This window comes from Arachis ipaensis, chromosome B10 (genome assembly GCF_059453495.1).
Source record: "Arachis ipaensis isolate K30076 ecotype BB chromosome B10, ASM5945349v1, whole genome shotgun sequence".
Taxonomy (NCBI): Eukaryota; Viridiplantae; Streptophyta; class Magnoliopsida; order Fabales; family Fabaceae; genus Arachis; species Arachis ipaensis.
In genome coordinates this window covers 146,933,309-146,951,059 of record NC_142435.1, presented here as the reverse complement: position 1 = coordinate 146,951,059, position 17,751 = coordinate 146,933,309, and the positions used below count along the sequence as shown (strand labels likewise).

Sequence of the window (17,751 nt, the reverse complement as noted above, 5' to 3'; positions counted from 1 at the left end):
CAGAGACACAAAATCGTGTTTGATAGAAAAGACATGAATAGAGATAATGTGTCCAGAGACACTGAGTTAGTGTATTTTGTACTCATCCTAACAGGAAGAACACGGAGACACTAACAAGAGACACAACTTATTTTTTATTTTTTTTCATTATTCTTGTTAATTTTTCATAATTATATTTTTTATTATTATATTTTACATCTCAAATATTTTGAATGAAAAAAAAAAAGAATAAATTAAATTTTCATAATTTGTTCTAATTTATTACTAAACAGAATACAAGAACACAAAATTTTGTGTCTCTGTCCATCAATATCTTGTCCTATCATATTCTCAGTGAACGCAACCTTTATTCCTGTATTTTAGCTTAAAATGACTTGGAAGTCCTTAGCCAAAAGGGGCTCTCCTCAAATTCAAACTCAATACCTTCCTACTTAAAATTCTTAATTTAACTCTAAAAATTAATATACAGTTACCTTTATATAAAATTAAAAATTTAAAAATTTTAAATATATCAAATTATTTAATAATTATATTTTTAATTATTAACTTTATAATAAAATAACTGCCCCTGAGTTCAACTTTGTTTTAAGTTTTAACGCCCAAACAAAGTATTATTGGCAATAATATATAGATTAAAAAAACTTTTCCACAACAACAAAATTTACGGAGGAAAACGTTCAAGGGTAACACAAAAATGAACCAAGTTCAGATGAATAATGGTGGCAACGTGAATAAGTTATGACTAGTTCTGATAGACCACGCTATCGTGTAGTGTAAATGCAAAATAATAATACCCCCATCCATAAATGTGGCTTTGCAATGTATTTAATTTTTTAAAAATATATATACAAAAATTCAGTCATTAAATTAACTCAATTACAATGTATTTGTATATATTATTTAATTTATGTTCAATGTGTACATAGAATTATTGAATTTTTAAATAGTGTTGACAATAATCTTCTTGAAATTCCACAAAAAGTTAAGAATCACCACCCTGAATTTACGATCACCGTTACTTTGGGCGTCAAACTCATTATAGTTTTCTTGTTTGATACTCTTAATATCTATTTTGAATATGACGTTATCCTCATGAGTCATGACTAGCTAGATAGAATTACCTGAAATTGACCATAAGACTTTAAATTAAAATAACCTTTTTTTTATATTAGAAGTTTGGAACCAACTAAAAAAGGTCCTTTAATTTAGCTTATAGTATTGGTGAAGAGTAGTGTTAAAGTAAAATAACATTTATAGAATTTAGTTAATAATAATGGTCACGCAATAACACAAAATCAGATTTTGTTTTTGATATTGGAGTAGCAACAGTATTTTTTTAAATTGTGGGTTGATGGGGTGTTATTTTTAAATGTGGAACCGTTTAATTAGATAAACAAAAATTGGACCGTCTAATTTATGAGAAAATAGAAATCGAACCGAGGAATTTATGAAATCGGACCGAGAGATTTGTGAGAAAACATAAATCAGACTGAGAAATTTCTATTAAAAAAATAAAAAATTTTAAAGTATAGAAATCGTACCCTTCGATTTGTATATATTCCACACTTTTGAATTATATGCTGATTTTGATTCAGAGATTCAGATTCGATGAGAAATTCCACCGAGTAAACTTCTACTAAATATACTAGTTAATGTTACATTAACTTGATGTTGTCTTTTATATATAATAAGACGAAGGAAACATACAGAAGGAGCAGTAGCACCGCACCACGCTGAAAATGAAGATCACCATCCTAATAATAATAACCTCCTGTTGTGTCTTCCCTTTCGTCTTTGCAAACCTAAGGCTTGGCTTCTATGGTGTCAGTTGTCCAAAAGCGGAGGCAATTGTTCGTGATGTTGTTCAGAGGCATTTCAACAAAGACAGATCCATAACCGCCGCTTTGCTTCGCATGCACTTTCATGATTGTTTTGTTCGAGTATAAAATAAGCTATCTTTCTAATATTATACTAATAAATAATATAAATATTATTGAATCAACTATTTTCAGAAGTCCATGAAAAAGTTTAAAATTTAAAATTCTATTAGTTTGTTAGCGTAGTTTAAAATTTAAAATTCTGTTAATTTATTTTGTATTTGTCTCCAAGGGATGTGATGCGTCGTTGCTAATAGATCCAACGGGGAACAGGTCATCGGAGAAAGATGCAGTGCCGAACCGAACCGTTCGAGGATACGACGTCATTGACGACGCTAAGAGTATCTTGGAACGAGCTTGCCCTGAAACGGTGTCGTGTGCAGATATCATATCACTGGCGACGAGAGACGCAGTGGCTCTAGCCGGCGGACCAAGTTACAATGTCCCGACGGGAAGAAGAGACGGGTTAGTTTCGAACCCAAAAGAAGTGAGACTTCCGTCGCCGACACTGTCGGTGTCGGAAGCTATGCAGTCGTTCGCGGCAAAGGGGTTTTCGCTGATAGAAATGGTGACGCTGGTGGGAGGAGGACACTCAGTTGGAGTGGCGCATTGTAGCATGTTTCGCGAGAGGCTTTCGAGCTTTCGAGGAGGAAGCGTTGATCCCACCATGGATCCTGATTTGGATGCAAGGTTGGTGCAGTTATGTGGATCGTCGAACCGGCCGGCCACGAACGATCCGACCGTGTTTTTGGACCTAAACACGCCGTTTGCGTTTGATAATAGATTTTGTAATCAAATTCTTGAGAGGAGAGGCATACTTCACTTCGATCAGCAGCTGGCTATGGACGAATCATCCAGAGACATGGTTTCGCGTTTTGCGACGGATGGTGATATCTTGTTTCAGAATTTTGCAAATGCCATGATAAAATTGTCTGCTGTTAATGTTTGGCTTGATAATGAAGGAGAGATTCGAAGGAATTGCAGGGCTTTTAATTAATTACTTAATTAATTAATTCCCTCTTTATAGAATAGAATGAATGAACGAGTGAGTGTATATTGTATAATAATTGTGCCTTCAAGCTAAGATGAATACTAATACTAATGTTGACTATTTGTAATTGGTGTTTGCTATGGTACGGTGATAAATTCATAGGTACCGATACATTTAAAATATAAATAAGTAATAATAAGACATATGGAATTTATTTTCTACATCAGCATTTAATTTTTTTTAAATATATATTATATCACCACTTTTACTAATACACCCTTTTAATTAAATAAAAATAAAAAATATTTTTTGTTTAATTTTATAAAAAGTCTTAAATATTCTTACTTTATTTGATTAGACAAAAATACCCTTTTAAATTAATCAAATTTTAGAATTTAATTAATTCTAATCGTATAGTTTCAAATAATTTAAACAACAAAATAAAAACATAAAAAAAAAAAACTAAAAATCAATCGTTCTTTATCTTCTCCAATTTTTCTAATCATTCGCCCCTCCCTCTAAAGCAAAGTAAAACATATCAAAAAAATAAAAAATCAATCGTTTTTCATCTTCTCTAATTTTTCTAATCATTCTTGCCCCCTTCTTGCCTCCTTCTAAAGCAAATCATTGAAAGTCCCAAACCAAAATGACAAAACCCTAGTCGTAGTTTTGCTTTTATGATTGTGATTGTTGTATGAAAGGCCGTTTTAAGTTACTTTATTCATTACTATTCATGACTTCATACTTCAGTTTTATTTCTTAAGACCAGGCAATATGTATGAATTATCTCAATTAATTCCAAACTTTAGTGTCTGTTTACTCTATGGAATAGCATGTCCTAACCCATTTACCTCCCTCTTCTGCTATAATAAGTGAAAGACAAGTAAATTATGAGTGGTACAGTCTCAACGATCTAAGCCTACGCCGTTAGATTATTATTTTATTTTTTATTTTATTAAAGGTAAAGGCAGTAAAGGAGAGAAAATTGGAAGTCCAACATCGTATTACAGTGTTTCAAAGCCTTAATGTTTTGTTAGGGTTTTGCCTTTTGGATTTGGAATTTTCAATGTTTTGCTTTAGAAGAGGGCACAAATGATTAGGAGAATTGGAGAAGATGGCATAAATAATTAGAAGAATTGGAGAAGACGAAGAACGATTGATTTTTTTATTTTTTTGATATGTTTTGTTTTGCTTCAGAGAGAGGGGACGAATGATTAGGAAAATTAGAGAAGATAAAGAACGATTGATTTTTAGCTTTTTTTTATGTTTTTGTTTCGTTGTTTAAATTATTTAAAACTATAAAATTAGGATTAATTGAATTCTAAAATTTGATTAATTTAAAAGGATATTTTTGTCTAATCAAATAAAGTAAAAATGTTTAAAATTTTTTATAAAATTAAATAAAAAATATTTTTTTTATTTTTATTTAATTAAAATGGTGTATTAGTAAAAGTGGTGATATAATATATATTTAAAAAAGAAAAAATTAAATGCTGATGTGGAAAATAAATTCCACATGCCTTATTATTACTTGTCTATATTTTAAATATACCAGTACGCATGAATTTATCATCGTACCGTAGCAAACACCTTTGTAATTCCATATTATTGAAATATATATGCGATGATGAACATCAAGTTCGCTATGCATGTCAAACCTTGCCGCTAGGAGCAGACATGGTTTAGATTTTTAAAAATATAAATTACATTCATCTCAAAACCAATTTTATAACGTGAATTTTATCCAACTCTTTCTAAAATAATATGTAATTTATTCTCTTTAATATGCTAATTTTTGATTGGTTGATATTTTAATTAACTATGTTGAGTTTAGAAAACTCTTATCTAATTAAAATGATGATCAAACATTATTAAAATATTGTTGATCGAAAAATATTTTCGATAAGAGTAAGTTGATTCGAAATAAGTCAAAGACAATTTTCCGAGAAGATGTACGCGTAAGCGTAGGGTTGGAAATAGTTGGTGCAGATTGGGCTTCGAGTGACTTATTATTTGAATAGGTTTAATCGAGTAAGCTATTCGAAATGGATGATCGAGTAAGGCATTTGAAAGACAGGTCGAATAGTTGTGGTAGTGGAATGTGGTAGTGGAACAGTTAAGGCTTCTACCACACGAGGAAATCATGGGAAACGTTTACATCAAGCGACAGAAACAGTTACCGAAAAGAAAGCATTTGAAAGTTCAAATTTGTAATTAATTATAATTAATTATAATTAATTGTCAGTTACTAAAGGTAGATTATAAATACTAGGAAGTCTTAAGAAATTGGGGTTGGAACTTTTATTCAGAAAAACACTCAAGCACACTCACATCCCAGTGAATTCCTGAGTCTGCAATCGAGTAACTTTTTTGTAGGGTTCCTTTCATCTTTTCATTCTTTCAATTTACTTTTCTGTAAATTTAATATTTTAAGTAAATTTACTTTCCCAAGTGTTCTTTATTTCTATTGTTCAATTTATCCTTCTGCATTTTAATTTCACATGTCAAAGTCCTTTGATCCAATCAAAGGCATTTTATTGCTTTCTTTTCAGTTTCAATGCAAATTATTTTTTATTTATAAACGATTTCCCTTTTGAAAATTTTATTTCTTTTTATTACTCCCTCAATTTATAGAGTCTAATTTATCCTTATTCTTAAAAATTATCTAATGGAAGACACTTTGATGTACTTTTAGAAGAATTGATACCTGCAGAGAGGAGTAGGTTTCGCTCCCAGACTATTAGAATCGAACCACCATCAATTTGCTAAAAATCGACAAAACAAATTGGCACTCCCGGTGGGACAATTTTTAAATCGAAGTGTGTCAAATAACTTTTTTCAATATTACTTGGTGTATGCAATTACGGAGTGGAAAAATCACACATGGCTGATGAGATATCGATTGTGAATGGTGGATCATCCACTAATGATAGCATACCAGTATCTGTGCAACAGGTCGACGTATCTTCACGTTCGGAGGCTGCAAATGAAACTGAAAGTATAGCAGTTACGACTGTTCAGACTGAAAATGTTGGACGTAATATTCGTCCACGTGACCCTGTGCCACCATATCAACCTCCATTGACTGCTGGTTGGCCTCTTTACGGTCTTCCTCCTGGTTATACCCCACCGGTGAGTGGATTTATTCCACCTATCCTCTTTGAGAATGTAAATGGAGTGAATAATACTCAAAACCCACAACAATATTATGAGTACTCTCGTGATTTTAATGTGGGCTCCACTTCGAATGCCGCTAATTCAATGGCAGTATATTGACAACAAGTGGAGGAGAATCACCATGACTTAGTCAATTTATTGACTCAACAAATGACTACAATTCTGAGTCCCATGATGGCTGATCATAAATCAAAATTCGAGCGTCTTGCTAGACAAGTCGAAATGATTGCTCGAATTGTTGATTATGATGATAGTGAAAGGCATAATGCCAGGGAAAATAACGAAGGAATAGAAAATATTTTTCAAAATGAAAACAATGTTTTGAATCAAGAAAACCCTTATATAGATCTCCGAGGACAAAATGTTGATGAGTTTTAGCCAGATTACATGCTAATCATGGTGGTGAACGTTATCAAGTCACTAGAATTGTGGAAGAAGTTTTAAATCGAGTTGGGCTCAATGTTGGTTTTATGAATCGACCATATTTTGTGTCTGCCTTTCCCCAAGTTGTTCAGATGGTCGAGGTTCCAAGAGGGGTGAAGAGTCCGAAAATAGTCACAAAATTTGCTGGTGAAGTTAGAGAATCAACTACTGAACATGTTGCTCGTTATTTGGTTGAGGTTGGGAACTTAGCTAATGATGAAAATTTGAAAATGAAGTTTTTTCCTTCTTCACTGACGAAGAATGCATTTACTTGGTTTTCAAATCTCAGACCAAATTCGATCACAACATAGAATCAGTTAGAAACTACTTTTCACGCTCAATTTTATCGAGGGGAGATGAATGTAGCAGTTACTGATCTAGTGGCTTTGAAACGTGAAGATGGTGAAACCATCGATGATTATTTAATACGTTGCAAAAACGCTAGAAGTAGATGCTATGTGTCATTACCCGAAAGTGAGGTAGTGAAAATAGCAACTATGGGGTTAGGATTCTATATGCGCAGAAAACTACTCAATGTGCATATTCCTGATTTAGCCCATTTGGCTGAAAATGTTCGACATACCAAACTCATGAAAAAAGAAAAAGAAAAGTATAGAAATGAACAAAGATCAAAGAGTAAACCCTTTACTCGAAAAGAAAAGGTTGCTTATGTAACCATGGAGTCCTCAGAGGAGGAATTCGACTTTGAAACAGAAGTCGATTTGCCTGAACTTAAGAAAGGTCCTCCATATGTTTGTTCTTTATTGAAGAAATTTCCAAGTAGTGAAAAGTCGAATGATTCAAAATTGAAAAGTGGAAAGAAATATAGTTTTGATATTTCGAAATCTGATTAGATTTTTGATGTGTTGCTTAAAGATAAACAATTAATTCTGCCTGAGGGTAGAACTTTACTTTCCGTGAAAGATTTAAAAGGAAAGCCTTACTGTAAATTTCACCAAGCAACAAGTCATTCGACTAACAGTTGTGTCCGTTTCAGGGACTTGATTCAAGAAGCGATAATGGAAGGACGGTTGAAATTCGACGATGGCAAGAAGGAGATGAAGGTTGATGTGGATCCCTCGAGGTTGATGCCAGTTATGTCGAACCTTGTTTTGGAGTAAACATGGTTGTCGCGTCCTATGACTTTGATGTGGCTCTTGATGATTTCGAGTCACAGGTGAGATCTGTATACCCCAGAACAGGGGATGGTTTGTTTGATTTCTTGGTTCAGCAAAAGATCAAAGACCGGAACATATCTCTATGTCCATGGTGCAATGCTGTCTTTGATGCTGAAGTAGCAGCAATCTTTGAAAAGGAAAGGATGAAGAAAGAATTGGCTCATAGAGAAGAGCAAGCGCGCCAGAGGCAGCCGATTAGGCGTATGGAGGGTTCTAGCTCAAAGACCCCTCAAGAAAATGTGTCTACACCTTTAAGCCGGTCCCAAGCCATAGGTGTTCAGTGGATTAGGAATTGTCAAGAATTCCAGAGACGTGATCATCTGTATCGATGTAATTCACAGTGGGGGGCATCGAGCACCTTCTCGAAATCAGTATTCCTACTATCGAGGTCGTGCCAGGGGTTATCTGCGAGGAAGGGGAGGAAGGAGAAGTTTCAATCAGAACAAGAAACTTTCGATTGAGGCAGGCAAAGAGTTAAGCAAAAGGGCAACGCCTTCTGTGCATTCTCGAATTATTTTTCCTTCTGATGAAGAGACTTACCCCAAGGAGATTCCATCACCTGCAAAGATGGAAAAGGGCAAAGTAATAGCCCAGTCTTCTGGAGTCGATAAAAATAAGGATGTCGATATTGATGAGGAATATTTTGATAAGGGGGATGATGACATGATAGGGACGATTTCGATCATTCCAACCAAATATTTGGGAGAGTATGAAGGTGACCCCAATGAAGATTATGATTCGGAGGATGAGCCGGGTTACTTCTTGCGGCCTACTGAGAAACAGATGTCTCATCTCCGCCCACTTCATATAACAACTACTTTGAGTGGGATAAAGGTAAATAAAGTTCTAATTGATGGTGGTGCTGCAATCAGTCTGTTGCCGGAGAGGATGTTGATCAAGGTGGGAAAGCATCCTGACAATTTAGTCCCTACAAATATTTCTATGATATATTTCAGTGGGACTTCGACCCCAGCCAGAGGGTTGGTTACTCTGACTGTGAAGGTTGGCTCGTCTGAGCGTAATACTGTCTTTGTGGTGGTTCCCTCAAGAACAAGCTATAATGCTTAGTTGGGACGAGATTGGATCCACGGTGTGGGAGCCGTACCTTCTACTGTGCATCAGAGCGTGCTTTTATGGACTAAGGAGGGTAAACCTGAAACCGTCAAGGCAGATTCAAATTTATATGTCGAACAAATGCATGTTGATTTCAGGATATATAATTGTAAGTTAAAGCCCTTAAATGTTGATCGATCACTGAGCTCTTATAATTGTGAAGGGTGCTACTTGTCCTCGGAAGGCCTCTCGGTGAAGTTACGCTATCCAGAGTTGGGTTTTGAGCCAACTGGTTGGGATTGTCTTTCTTGAGGACCTTGAAGGAACTGCTCTATGGACCAGGTTGAGGAAGTTTCCGATTACCTGGTAACATTACATAATTATTTAAATAATTTTCAGTCTTTAGAAAATAAAGATGGTTCTTCTGGTGAAGTTGAATCACATAGGGTTAGTAATATTATTAGTTATAATGCGCTCGATTCGATGTCTTCAGTCGAATTTAGTTATGATTTCCCTATTTCTTGTAATAAAAATAATGATGCAAGTCAGACTGCTGATTTAATAGCAGAGGCTCATTGTGTAGAAAATAAAAGTAATGATGTTTTAATCAATGATCAAGTCTCTTCTGTCTCCAATAATTCTATTGATTTCACTTTTGAATGCATTTATGATTTAGAACCATTGGGTTTTGAAAAATACTCAGTAAATGATGATGATTACTATAAAGGGTTTGAATCTCAAGATCCCTTAAAGGAAATTAATCTAGGGATTCCTGATGATGTTCGAATTACATATATTTGTAAAGATCTTGTTGATCCTTTTCGAACTGAACTCTTTAATCTTTTACATGAGTTTAAAGATTGTTTTGCTTGGGATTATCATGAGATGCTTGGTCTCGATCATTCATTAGTGGAACATCGATTAGCATTGAAACCCAATGCTCGACCTGTGAAACAGACTCCAAGACGTTTTGCTCCTGAAATTAATATAAAGATTAAAGAAGAGATCGAACGCTTGATTAAAGCAAAATTTATTCGAACTGCACGCTATGTTGAGTGGGTGTCGAATATCGTCCCTGTTATGAAGAAGAATGGGAAGTTGAGAGTATGCATCAATTTTAGAGATTTGAATAATGCTACTCCAAAGATGAATATTTTATGCCTATCGCAAATATGTTAATCGATTCTACAGCGAAAAATGAAATACTTAGTTTCATGGACGGTTATTCTGGGTATAACCAAATTTTCATTGCAGAAGACGATGTGGCTAAAATTGCCTTTCGTTGTCCTGGGGCATTGGGTACGTACGAATGGGTAGTTATGCCTTTTGATTTGAAAAATGCTAGAGTAACATATCAGCGGGTAATGAATGTTATTTTTCATGAGTTTATTGGGAAATTTATGGAAGTATATATTGATGACGTTATGGTTAAATCAAATTCGGTAAGACAACACATTGATTATTTAAAAAGAGTATTCCTTGCTATGAGAAAGAATGGGTTAAAGATGAATCCTTTGAAATGTACTTTTGGTGTATCGGCTGAAATTTTTTTGGGTTTTATTGTTCATAAAAAAGGGATTGCCATTGATAAAAATAAAGCAGATGCGATATTGGCATTGTCTGCACCAAAATCGAAAAAAGAGGTACAATCATTTTTGGGTAAGGTAAATTATCTTCGAAGATTCATTTCAAATCTTTCAGATCGAACTAGAGTGTTTGCACCTTTAGTGAAACTTAAAAATGATTCACGATTCGAATGGACAACGGAGTATCAGTTGGCGTTCGATTCGATTAAGACTTATTTGTCTAAAGCCCCGATTATGGCAAATGTTCGACCATTTGAACCCTTAAAATTATATATTGCAGCATTTGAAAATACTATAGGGTGTATGTTAGCCCAAGATGATGAAAACGGGCATGAGCGGACAGTTTATTACCTTAGTCGAATTTTAACTAATATCGAAACGAGGTATTCCCCCAATCGAAAAATTGTGTTTATCTCTATATCATGCTTGTATGAAATTAAAATGTTATATGGTGGCTAAATCGGTGAAAGTTATAGCACAAACTGATTTAATTAAGTATATGTTGAGTTTCCCTATGTTAAGGGGATGTTTAGGGAAATGAATACTGGCGTTGACAGAATTTGATTTACAATATGTCCCAACCAAGGCTATGAAAGGACAGGTCATTGCAAATTTTCTTGTGGATAATTCGAAAGATCTGAATGACCAGGGGGCAAATGTAATCGAAGTAAAAATCGATTATTGGAAGTTGTATTTTGATGGGTCGAAACATAAAGATGGTGCAGGAGTTGGGATTTTAATTGTTTCACCAGAAGGAATTTTGTCGAAATTTCTATTTGAAATAAAGTATCCTTGTTCGAATAATGAAGCAGAGTATGAAGCATTGATTCTGGGCCTCGAAATCTTAATTAATAAGGGAGTTTCGGAAGTTCAGATATTAGGGGATTTCCAGTTGGTTTTGAAGCAGTTGTCCAAAGAATTTAAATGTAATAATAAGAGGTTACAGAAGTATTTGACAACTGCTTGGGAGTTGTTAACTTCTTTTCAAAAAGTTTCTCTGGTCCATATTCCAATAATTCAGAATGAAATGGCTAATGAATTAGCCCAAATTACTTCGAAATATAAAATCGGCCCAGAAACTCTTGAGTCTTTAGTAGGTATTCATCAGATTTTAGTACCTGCAAGTGAAAGGGAAGTTTTGTGTGTTGATGAATGGGAGGATATTGATTGGAGGAAGCCTATTGCTCAGTACTTGAAAGATCCCAGTATTTCAGTTGATAAAAAGATGAAATTGCGAGCAATGAATTTTGTTTTAATGGCTGATGAATTATATAAAAAAGGTATCGATGGGAGTTTATCGAAATGTTTGGGTCAAAATGACCAAAATATTGCTTTGGGTGAAGTTCACAATGGGATATGCGGTGCTCATCAGGCTGGGAAGAAAATGAGATGGGTGTTATATCACAATCATGTATATTGGCCATCTATGATTAAAGATTGCATTGATTATGCAAAAGCATGCCTAGAATGCCAGAAACATGGTTCGATTCAGCAAATCCCAGCATCAGAATTACATTCGATAATAAAGCCATGACCATTTAGAGGTTAGGCTTTGGATTTAATTGGGTTAATTCATCCTCCTTCGTCAAAACAGCACAAGTTTATCCTAGTAGCAATTGATTATTTTACAAAATGGGTTGAAGCGATCCCTTGATAGAAGTAAGTCAATGTGAGATAATAGATTTTATTGAGGAACATATTATCCATCGATTTGAAATTTCTCAAACATTAAGTACTGATCAAAGAACAATGTTTACTAGTCAGCAGATTAAAAATTTTGCAGCTTCAAGAAGTATTAATATGGTTACTTCAACTCCTTATTATGCACAGGCTAATGGGCAAGTAGAAGCAGCAAATAAAATTTTGATAAGTTTGATTAAAAAACACATTGGAAACAAGCCTCGAACATGGCATGAAACTTTAAGCCAAGTGTTATGGGCTTATCGAAATTCACCAAGGGATTTGACATGTACTTCGCCATACAAGTTGGTGTATGGTCATGACGCAGTGTTACCATTAGAAATTAATTTGAATACTTTAAGAGTATTAAGACAGAATGAGTTGCCAGTTGATGACTATTGAAATGCAATGTTTGATGAGTTAAATGAATTAGACTCAGAACGAATTTTGGCACTCGATAATATGATTCGACAAAAAGAAAGTATTGCTCGAAGTTATAATCGACGAATTAAGGAAAAGTCTTTTAATGTAGGTGAATTAGTTTTGAAAGTTGTCTTGCCAATGGAAAAGAAATCGAAATTTCTTGGTAAATGGTCCCATACCTGGGAAGGTCCGTTCCAAGTGATGGGAACATATTCTGGAAATGCTTACCAGATTAAAGATATTAAATCAGAAAGAGTAATTAATTCGTTTAATGGAAAATACTTGAAGCAATACTATTGTTGGCAAAAGTAGAAGTTCAACATGCGTATGTTTAGAAAAGATGGAAAATATTACAAAAAAAAATAATAAATAAAACTTGAGATGAAAAGAAATTCAAGGTGCCACTAATTTTGCTAAATCGGAGCGTAGCTTTGTCCTTTTGTTGTCCAGAATTGAGAGTACTTTAATTTGTTTGAACTTGTTAGCTTGGACTTTCTCAAGTTATTTTTCATATTCTCTCAGCTTGGTATCAATTGAAACAAGTTCTTGAATGAGGTGGTGTTGTTCTTGTTGGGCTGCTGCCAAAGGTTTGGCTATAGTAGCTCGATTTTGGCGTATTGTGGCAAGCTTTTCATTAATCTGAGCTAATTTTTCTTCAAGTATTGCTTCTTCTCGATCATGAAAAGCTTGAACAAAAATGGCATGGGAGATTCTCATATCAAATTCCTCACGAGAAGCTTGGATTGGTTGAGCGGCTGCAAAACAGTTTTCTATATTAGTTTTGATATTGGTTTCTTCAGTCTTAGTTTCTTGGAGTTGAAATTGAGATGCAACGCTCTCATTGAGAAGTTGTTTGAATTCTTGAATTGAGGCAGAATTTGGTGTGTTAGTTGGGAGTTCAAAAGAAGAATTCAAAAGATCAGCCAGGAGTTGGTTAAGAATTAGATCATTAACCCATGTGGTAGGTGGATGATCCAAGAGCTTAATGAGTGATCAAAACTGTTCTCGAGTGCCAGGATCTATTTCGAATGAAGACCTTGAGGTAGCAAGTCTTGAGATTGCTGGCACAGGCATTGGTACTTTATTTTCTTGGATAACTTTATTTAAAACAGAAATCAAGTCGACCAAGGTAGCACTTGAAGGGGTGGTAGAAGCACTCGATGTTTCGGGTCTTGGTCCAAGAGGAGTCTGAAGATCGACTCGGAGTGAAGGACTAGGCAGTTTGTGAGGAGTTTCTAAGACCCTGGATCGAGAGGAATCTGAATTAGTGGTGTCAGCAATTCTTGAAGCAGAATCAGAGTCTAGGGCCACCTGGTTTTCTGCAGAGAATGCAGTTTGATTGTTTCGTGAAATTGACTCAAGTATATGGGTTTCTTCTGGAGAATGCTGCAAGGGATTTGTTGTCGGATCGACCACCTATATTGTATGAAGAGGAGGTGGAAAAGCAGCTGGAATTGACTGAATTGGCCCTGTGAATTGAATTGAATAATGTGATGTGGAGTATTCTGGGTCATTTTGTTGTTGCAAAATTGGTTGATCAAGAGCCCCATTGGATGAAATTGAATGGGCAACATTGATAGGCTGGTATAAAAGGTACACAATTATAAATTTGAAATTTATTTTAAACCAAGTAAAATGTGTGTAGAGATAATTGTGTTACCTGAGGAAGTCTGGATTTCCGTACCAGCTGAGAACCATGGTCAGAATCAGCTGCATCTTCCGATTGGGAGGAGGCAGCAAGAGTATCTTTATTAGTTGGTTCACTTTCATCAGCGATTTCGCTTGATGATGGCAGCAGTAACTGGCAAAAAAGTTCAGAATTAAGTATGGTTAAGAAAATACAATTTGAAGAACATTTCAAGTTAAAAGGAAAAGTTATGAATAAAATAGTTACTCTTCGAGAAGTTCTGATAGGAGTCTTTCTACTTTTGTGTGGTGGTGATCGAGCAGTATCAGCTTTCCTTTTGTGAGTTCTTTTTGGGGAACTCTCAGCGACAGGGACCGTTCGAACAGCAGTTTGTTAAATTTCTTCTAAGGTATGGGTGTACCTTGAATAATAAGCAGCCCACCATTCGAAACAAGATTTGGTGATGTATGAACTGCGTTCATAGATCAAGAAGTTGAAGCGGTCTTTGCGTTGTTGATCTTTTAAGAGACAGGTGTTGAAATCTTCTTGAGATGTTAGAGAAATGTAGCAGAATGGATCACTGTGTCAAGGTTGTGGTGTTGGAATAGCTTGAGAAAACCCCAGTTGTCTGGCTGTTAAGTGAGGAGCATATAGGGTTATCTTGAACTTTTCTTTTTTGTGTTGTGGCAGCCCAATCGGTATTACCTGAACAGCCAGTAGGTTCACCCAATTTGGATTTGCGAGTTCACTCTCCTCATTAGTATTAGGAAAGAGTAAATGATCAAGCCAGGCAGGGCCGCAATTGCGACACAAAAAGGGAGTGAAGTTGAGTTGATCATTGTCGAAATCCTTGCAAGAATGAAAAAGGGAGAAGACAGCCCAGAATCTGTCTTCATCTGATTGGGTGTCCAGAAAATTGGGTTTGTAATTAGACAATCGAAAACCTTCAATGTGTTGTTTGTCAGTACTGCCACCTTCAGGTTTTGTCACAAAATTTTCAAAAGTGGCATTAAGCCATAATTGAAGGAGCCACAGAGGACCTCCTGTACTGATTATTTTGTTGTCTCGGAGGTCGCAAACAAATTGACTAAGCTCTTCAAAAATGTGCCCTAGAAGAAGCTTGGCCAAGTTGAGAACTTTCCCTTCATGAAGAAGAGTAGCTAAGGGAAGGAAGAATTTTGGCATTTGTACGCTTCGAGAGCAGAACAGGATTGCATTTAACCAATAAAACAAGAAGGCTACATGTTCATTATCTGTGATTTCTGTACCATCTTCACCCATGTTATGAGTAATGAAGTCACTGTAAGAGTTGGTTAAGACAACATTATACTGGTGCTTAGATTGCATGTCAGGAGTACAATTTGGAGAATTTATTGGGAGTCCTGTAATGGCAGCTACATCGAGGAGAGACATTCCGATCATTCCGCAAGGAAGGTGGAAGTTGTTGGTTGTCCTGTTCCAGAAACAAGTCACTGCCCCAATCATCCAAGGGTATGTTGTGAGTGAGAAATGAGAAAGCCTTAATAGTTCCTGTCTTCCTAGGGCTCCCCAGGTAGCACTTTTTGTGGGTTCAAGGCGTTGGTACCAAGCTGTGAAATCGAATCCTCGAGGATTGATTTTTGGATTATTTCTGAAAGATTTTTGGTTGATGAAATGAGAGATGTTAAAAGTCTGGTTTATTAATAAATCTCCCCCTTCAGCACTAGGGAAGAAAGAAAGTTTTTTGTTTGCTCTCTCAAGAGATTCAATCGGTCTGAGAAAACAGTGTGTATCTGCACCGATTGTGAAGGGGATTAAGATTCTGGTATCATTAACTTGCAAATGGGGATCGTCAATGATTTCATCATTGACTTGATTGAGAATACGAAGGGCTAGTAGGATGCCGGTGCTATTGCAGGACCTTTACCCTTGTCTTGAGTGGTAGCATGAGAAGAGGAACCAGCCATCGTTGAGTACAGGAGAAAGAGATTAAAGGTCGAGGATTTGGTGAAGTTCTTAATGTAAGGAAGATTCAAAGAATAATGAGTATTCGAAAGATTTGAATCAAAGGGAGAAATGATGAATTTAAAGTATTACTGTAATTGTTATTATGAAAAGGATGCGAATAGAGGTAACTTCGTGAAGAAGATGAAGTGGTAGAGAGAGAGAAAGCGCAAGTTTCGGGAGATGTGTCGAGTGGGTCAGTATTAATGGGGAGTTTAAATGGCAATTATTATTGACTTGAGAACTGACGTGTTCAGTTTTGGATTAAGTGTTTTATCTTCTAATAATGTTATCGAAGGCAAACACATTAATCCAATGGGGTAATTTGTTGATCGAAAAATATTTTCGATGAAAGTAAGTTGATTCGAAATAAGTCAAAAATAATTTTCCGAAAAGTTGTACGCGTAAGTGTGGGGTTGGAAAATTAAAATACAATTAAATATTTTTTTTGTTTTATATATGTCATTAAATAACCATTTAAAAATTCTAGTCTCATAAGATTACGAATTCGATTCCTTATAATATTCATGACTGAAATATTTTTTTTCAGTTGATGTCGTTATTACCAGTAAAATTAGAGCTAATTTCAAAAGAAGAAACACTAATAAATATTCATGTATTTAGGTAGGGGTGGCAAAGCGGGCCGGCCCGCCCCAACCCGCCCGCCCCCGCCTATGCCCGCCCCATAAACGGGGCGGATCGACCCGTCCCGCCAACTAAAATGGGTTTAAAATGCTAGCCTGCCCCACTTTATGGCGGATTGGCGAATCGGCGGGCTAGCCCGCTTGACTTTTTCCTTTTTTTTTTTGAAAAATAAAATTCAATAAAATTAACCAAAAAATAATAATTAAAAAATCAAATACAAATAAAAAATAGTTAAATTATAATATAATTTTTTTCACTATTTTTTTTATTTTTAACTTCAATAAAATTGTTCAAAATAATATTTGTGAATAGAATCATCTTTATTTTAAAAAATAAGTTACATAATTTGAGCATATATACGAAATTGTAAAATAAAATAAATAAAGTTAATAACTAAAAGAAGAATAAAAACAAAAAATGAAAAAAAACATGTTTAAAAATTCTATAAGTAATAATTTTATAATAATAATCACTCTTTTATTTAATAAAAAAAATAAAAAATAAAAATTTTCGGTCCGGCGGACCGCCCCGACCCACCAAAACCTGCCAATTTGGCGGTGCGGACTTGGCGGATTTTTTTAATTTGACGAGCTCCAAATTCTAGCCCGACCCGCCTTTTTTAGCGGGTTTAACGAATCGACCCGACGGGCTCGACCCGTTTTGCCACCCCTATATTTAGGTTTAACTTTTAGTTTCAACTATTATTTGTTATTAGTTAATATTACTATATTTTAAGATTTAAATCAATGAATCTTATTATTCAATAATTATTAAGTATGTAACAAAAAATATACACAATAATATGACAACACAATAAAATACAAAATAATTGAATAAATTTAAAAATATAAAAATAAATATTTAATTAAATAAAAAATTAAAGAATAAAATTAAGGAGTCTTAACTTGGAGATACAAAATAAAAAACTAGCAATAACTAAAGAGAATTAACATCATAAAGAGCAAAATGTTATGACGCTTTTGGTATTTAGATTTAAATTATTGACTTATTTTTTAATTATTTTTTGTTATTATTGTTTAATTTATTTTGAAATAATCAATATATCATTATTAGCGAACACAAAATATGAAAATATAAACTATAATCA

At 34.7% G+C, this 17,751-nt stretch overlaps 1 protein-coding gene across 1 annotated transcript; it reads left to right on the top strand.

The window, feature by feature from the left end:
- The first annotated feature begins 1,597 nt into the window (after nucleotides 1-1,597).
- Nucleotides 1,598-2,951, top strand: LOC107622035 (peroxidase 44-like). The gene is made up of 2 exons (XM_016323970.3): nucleotides 1,598-1,940; nucleotides 2,110-2,951. The coding sequence occupies exons 1-2, from the start codon at nucleotides 1,740-1,742 to the stop codon at nucleotides 2,872-2,874; spliced, it is 966 nt and encodes a 321-aa protein (XP_016179456.1). The 5' UTR covers nucleotides 1,598-1,739; the 3' UTR covers nucleotides 2,875-2,951.
- Nucleotides 2,952-17,751: the final 14,800 nt, after the last annotated feature.

Excerpts from the sequence above, each read along its gene's own strand:
- LOC107622035 (XM_016323970.3), top strand. The coding sequence starts at position 1,740 with ATGAAGATCACCATCCTAATAATAATAACCTCCTGTTGTGTCTTCCCT. Across the intron at positions 1,941-2,109 it reads TTCATGATTGTTTTGTTCGA|GGATGTGATGCGTCGTTGCT; the intron begins GTATAAAATAAG and ends TTTGTCTCCAAG.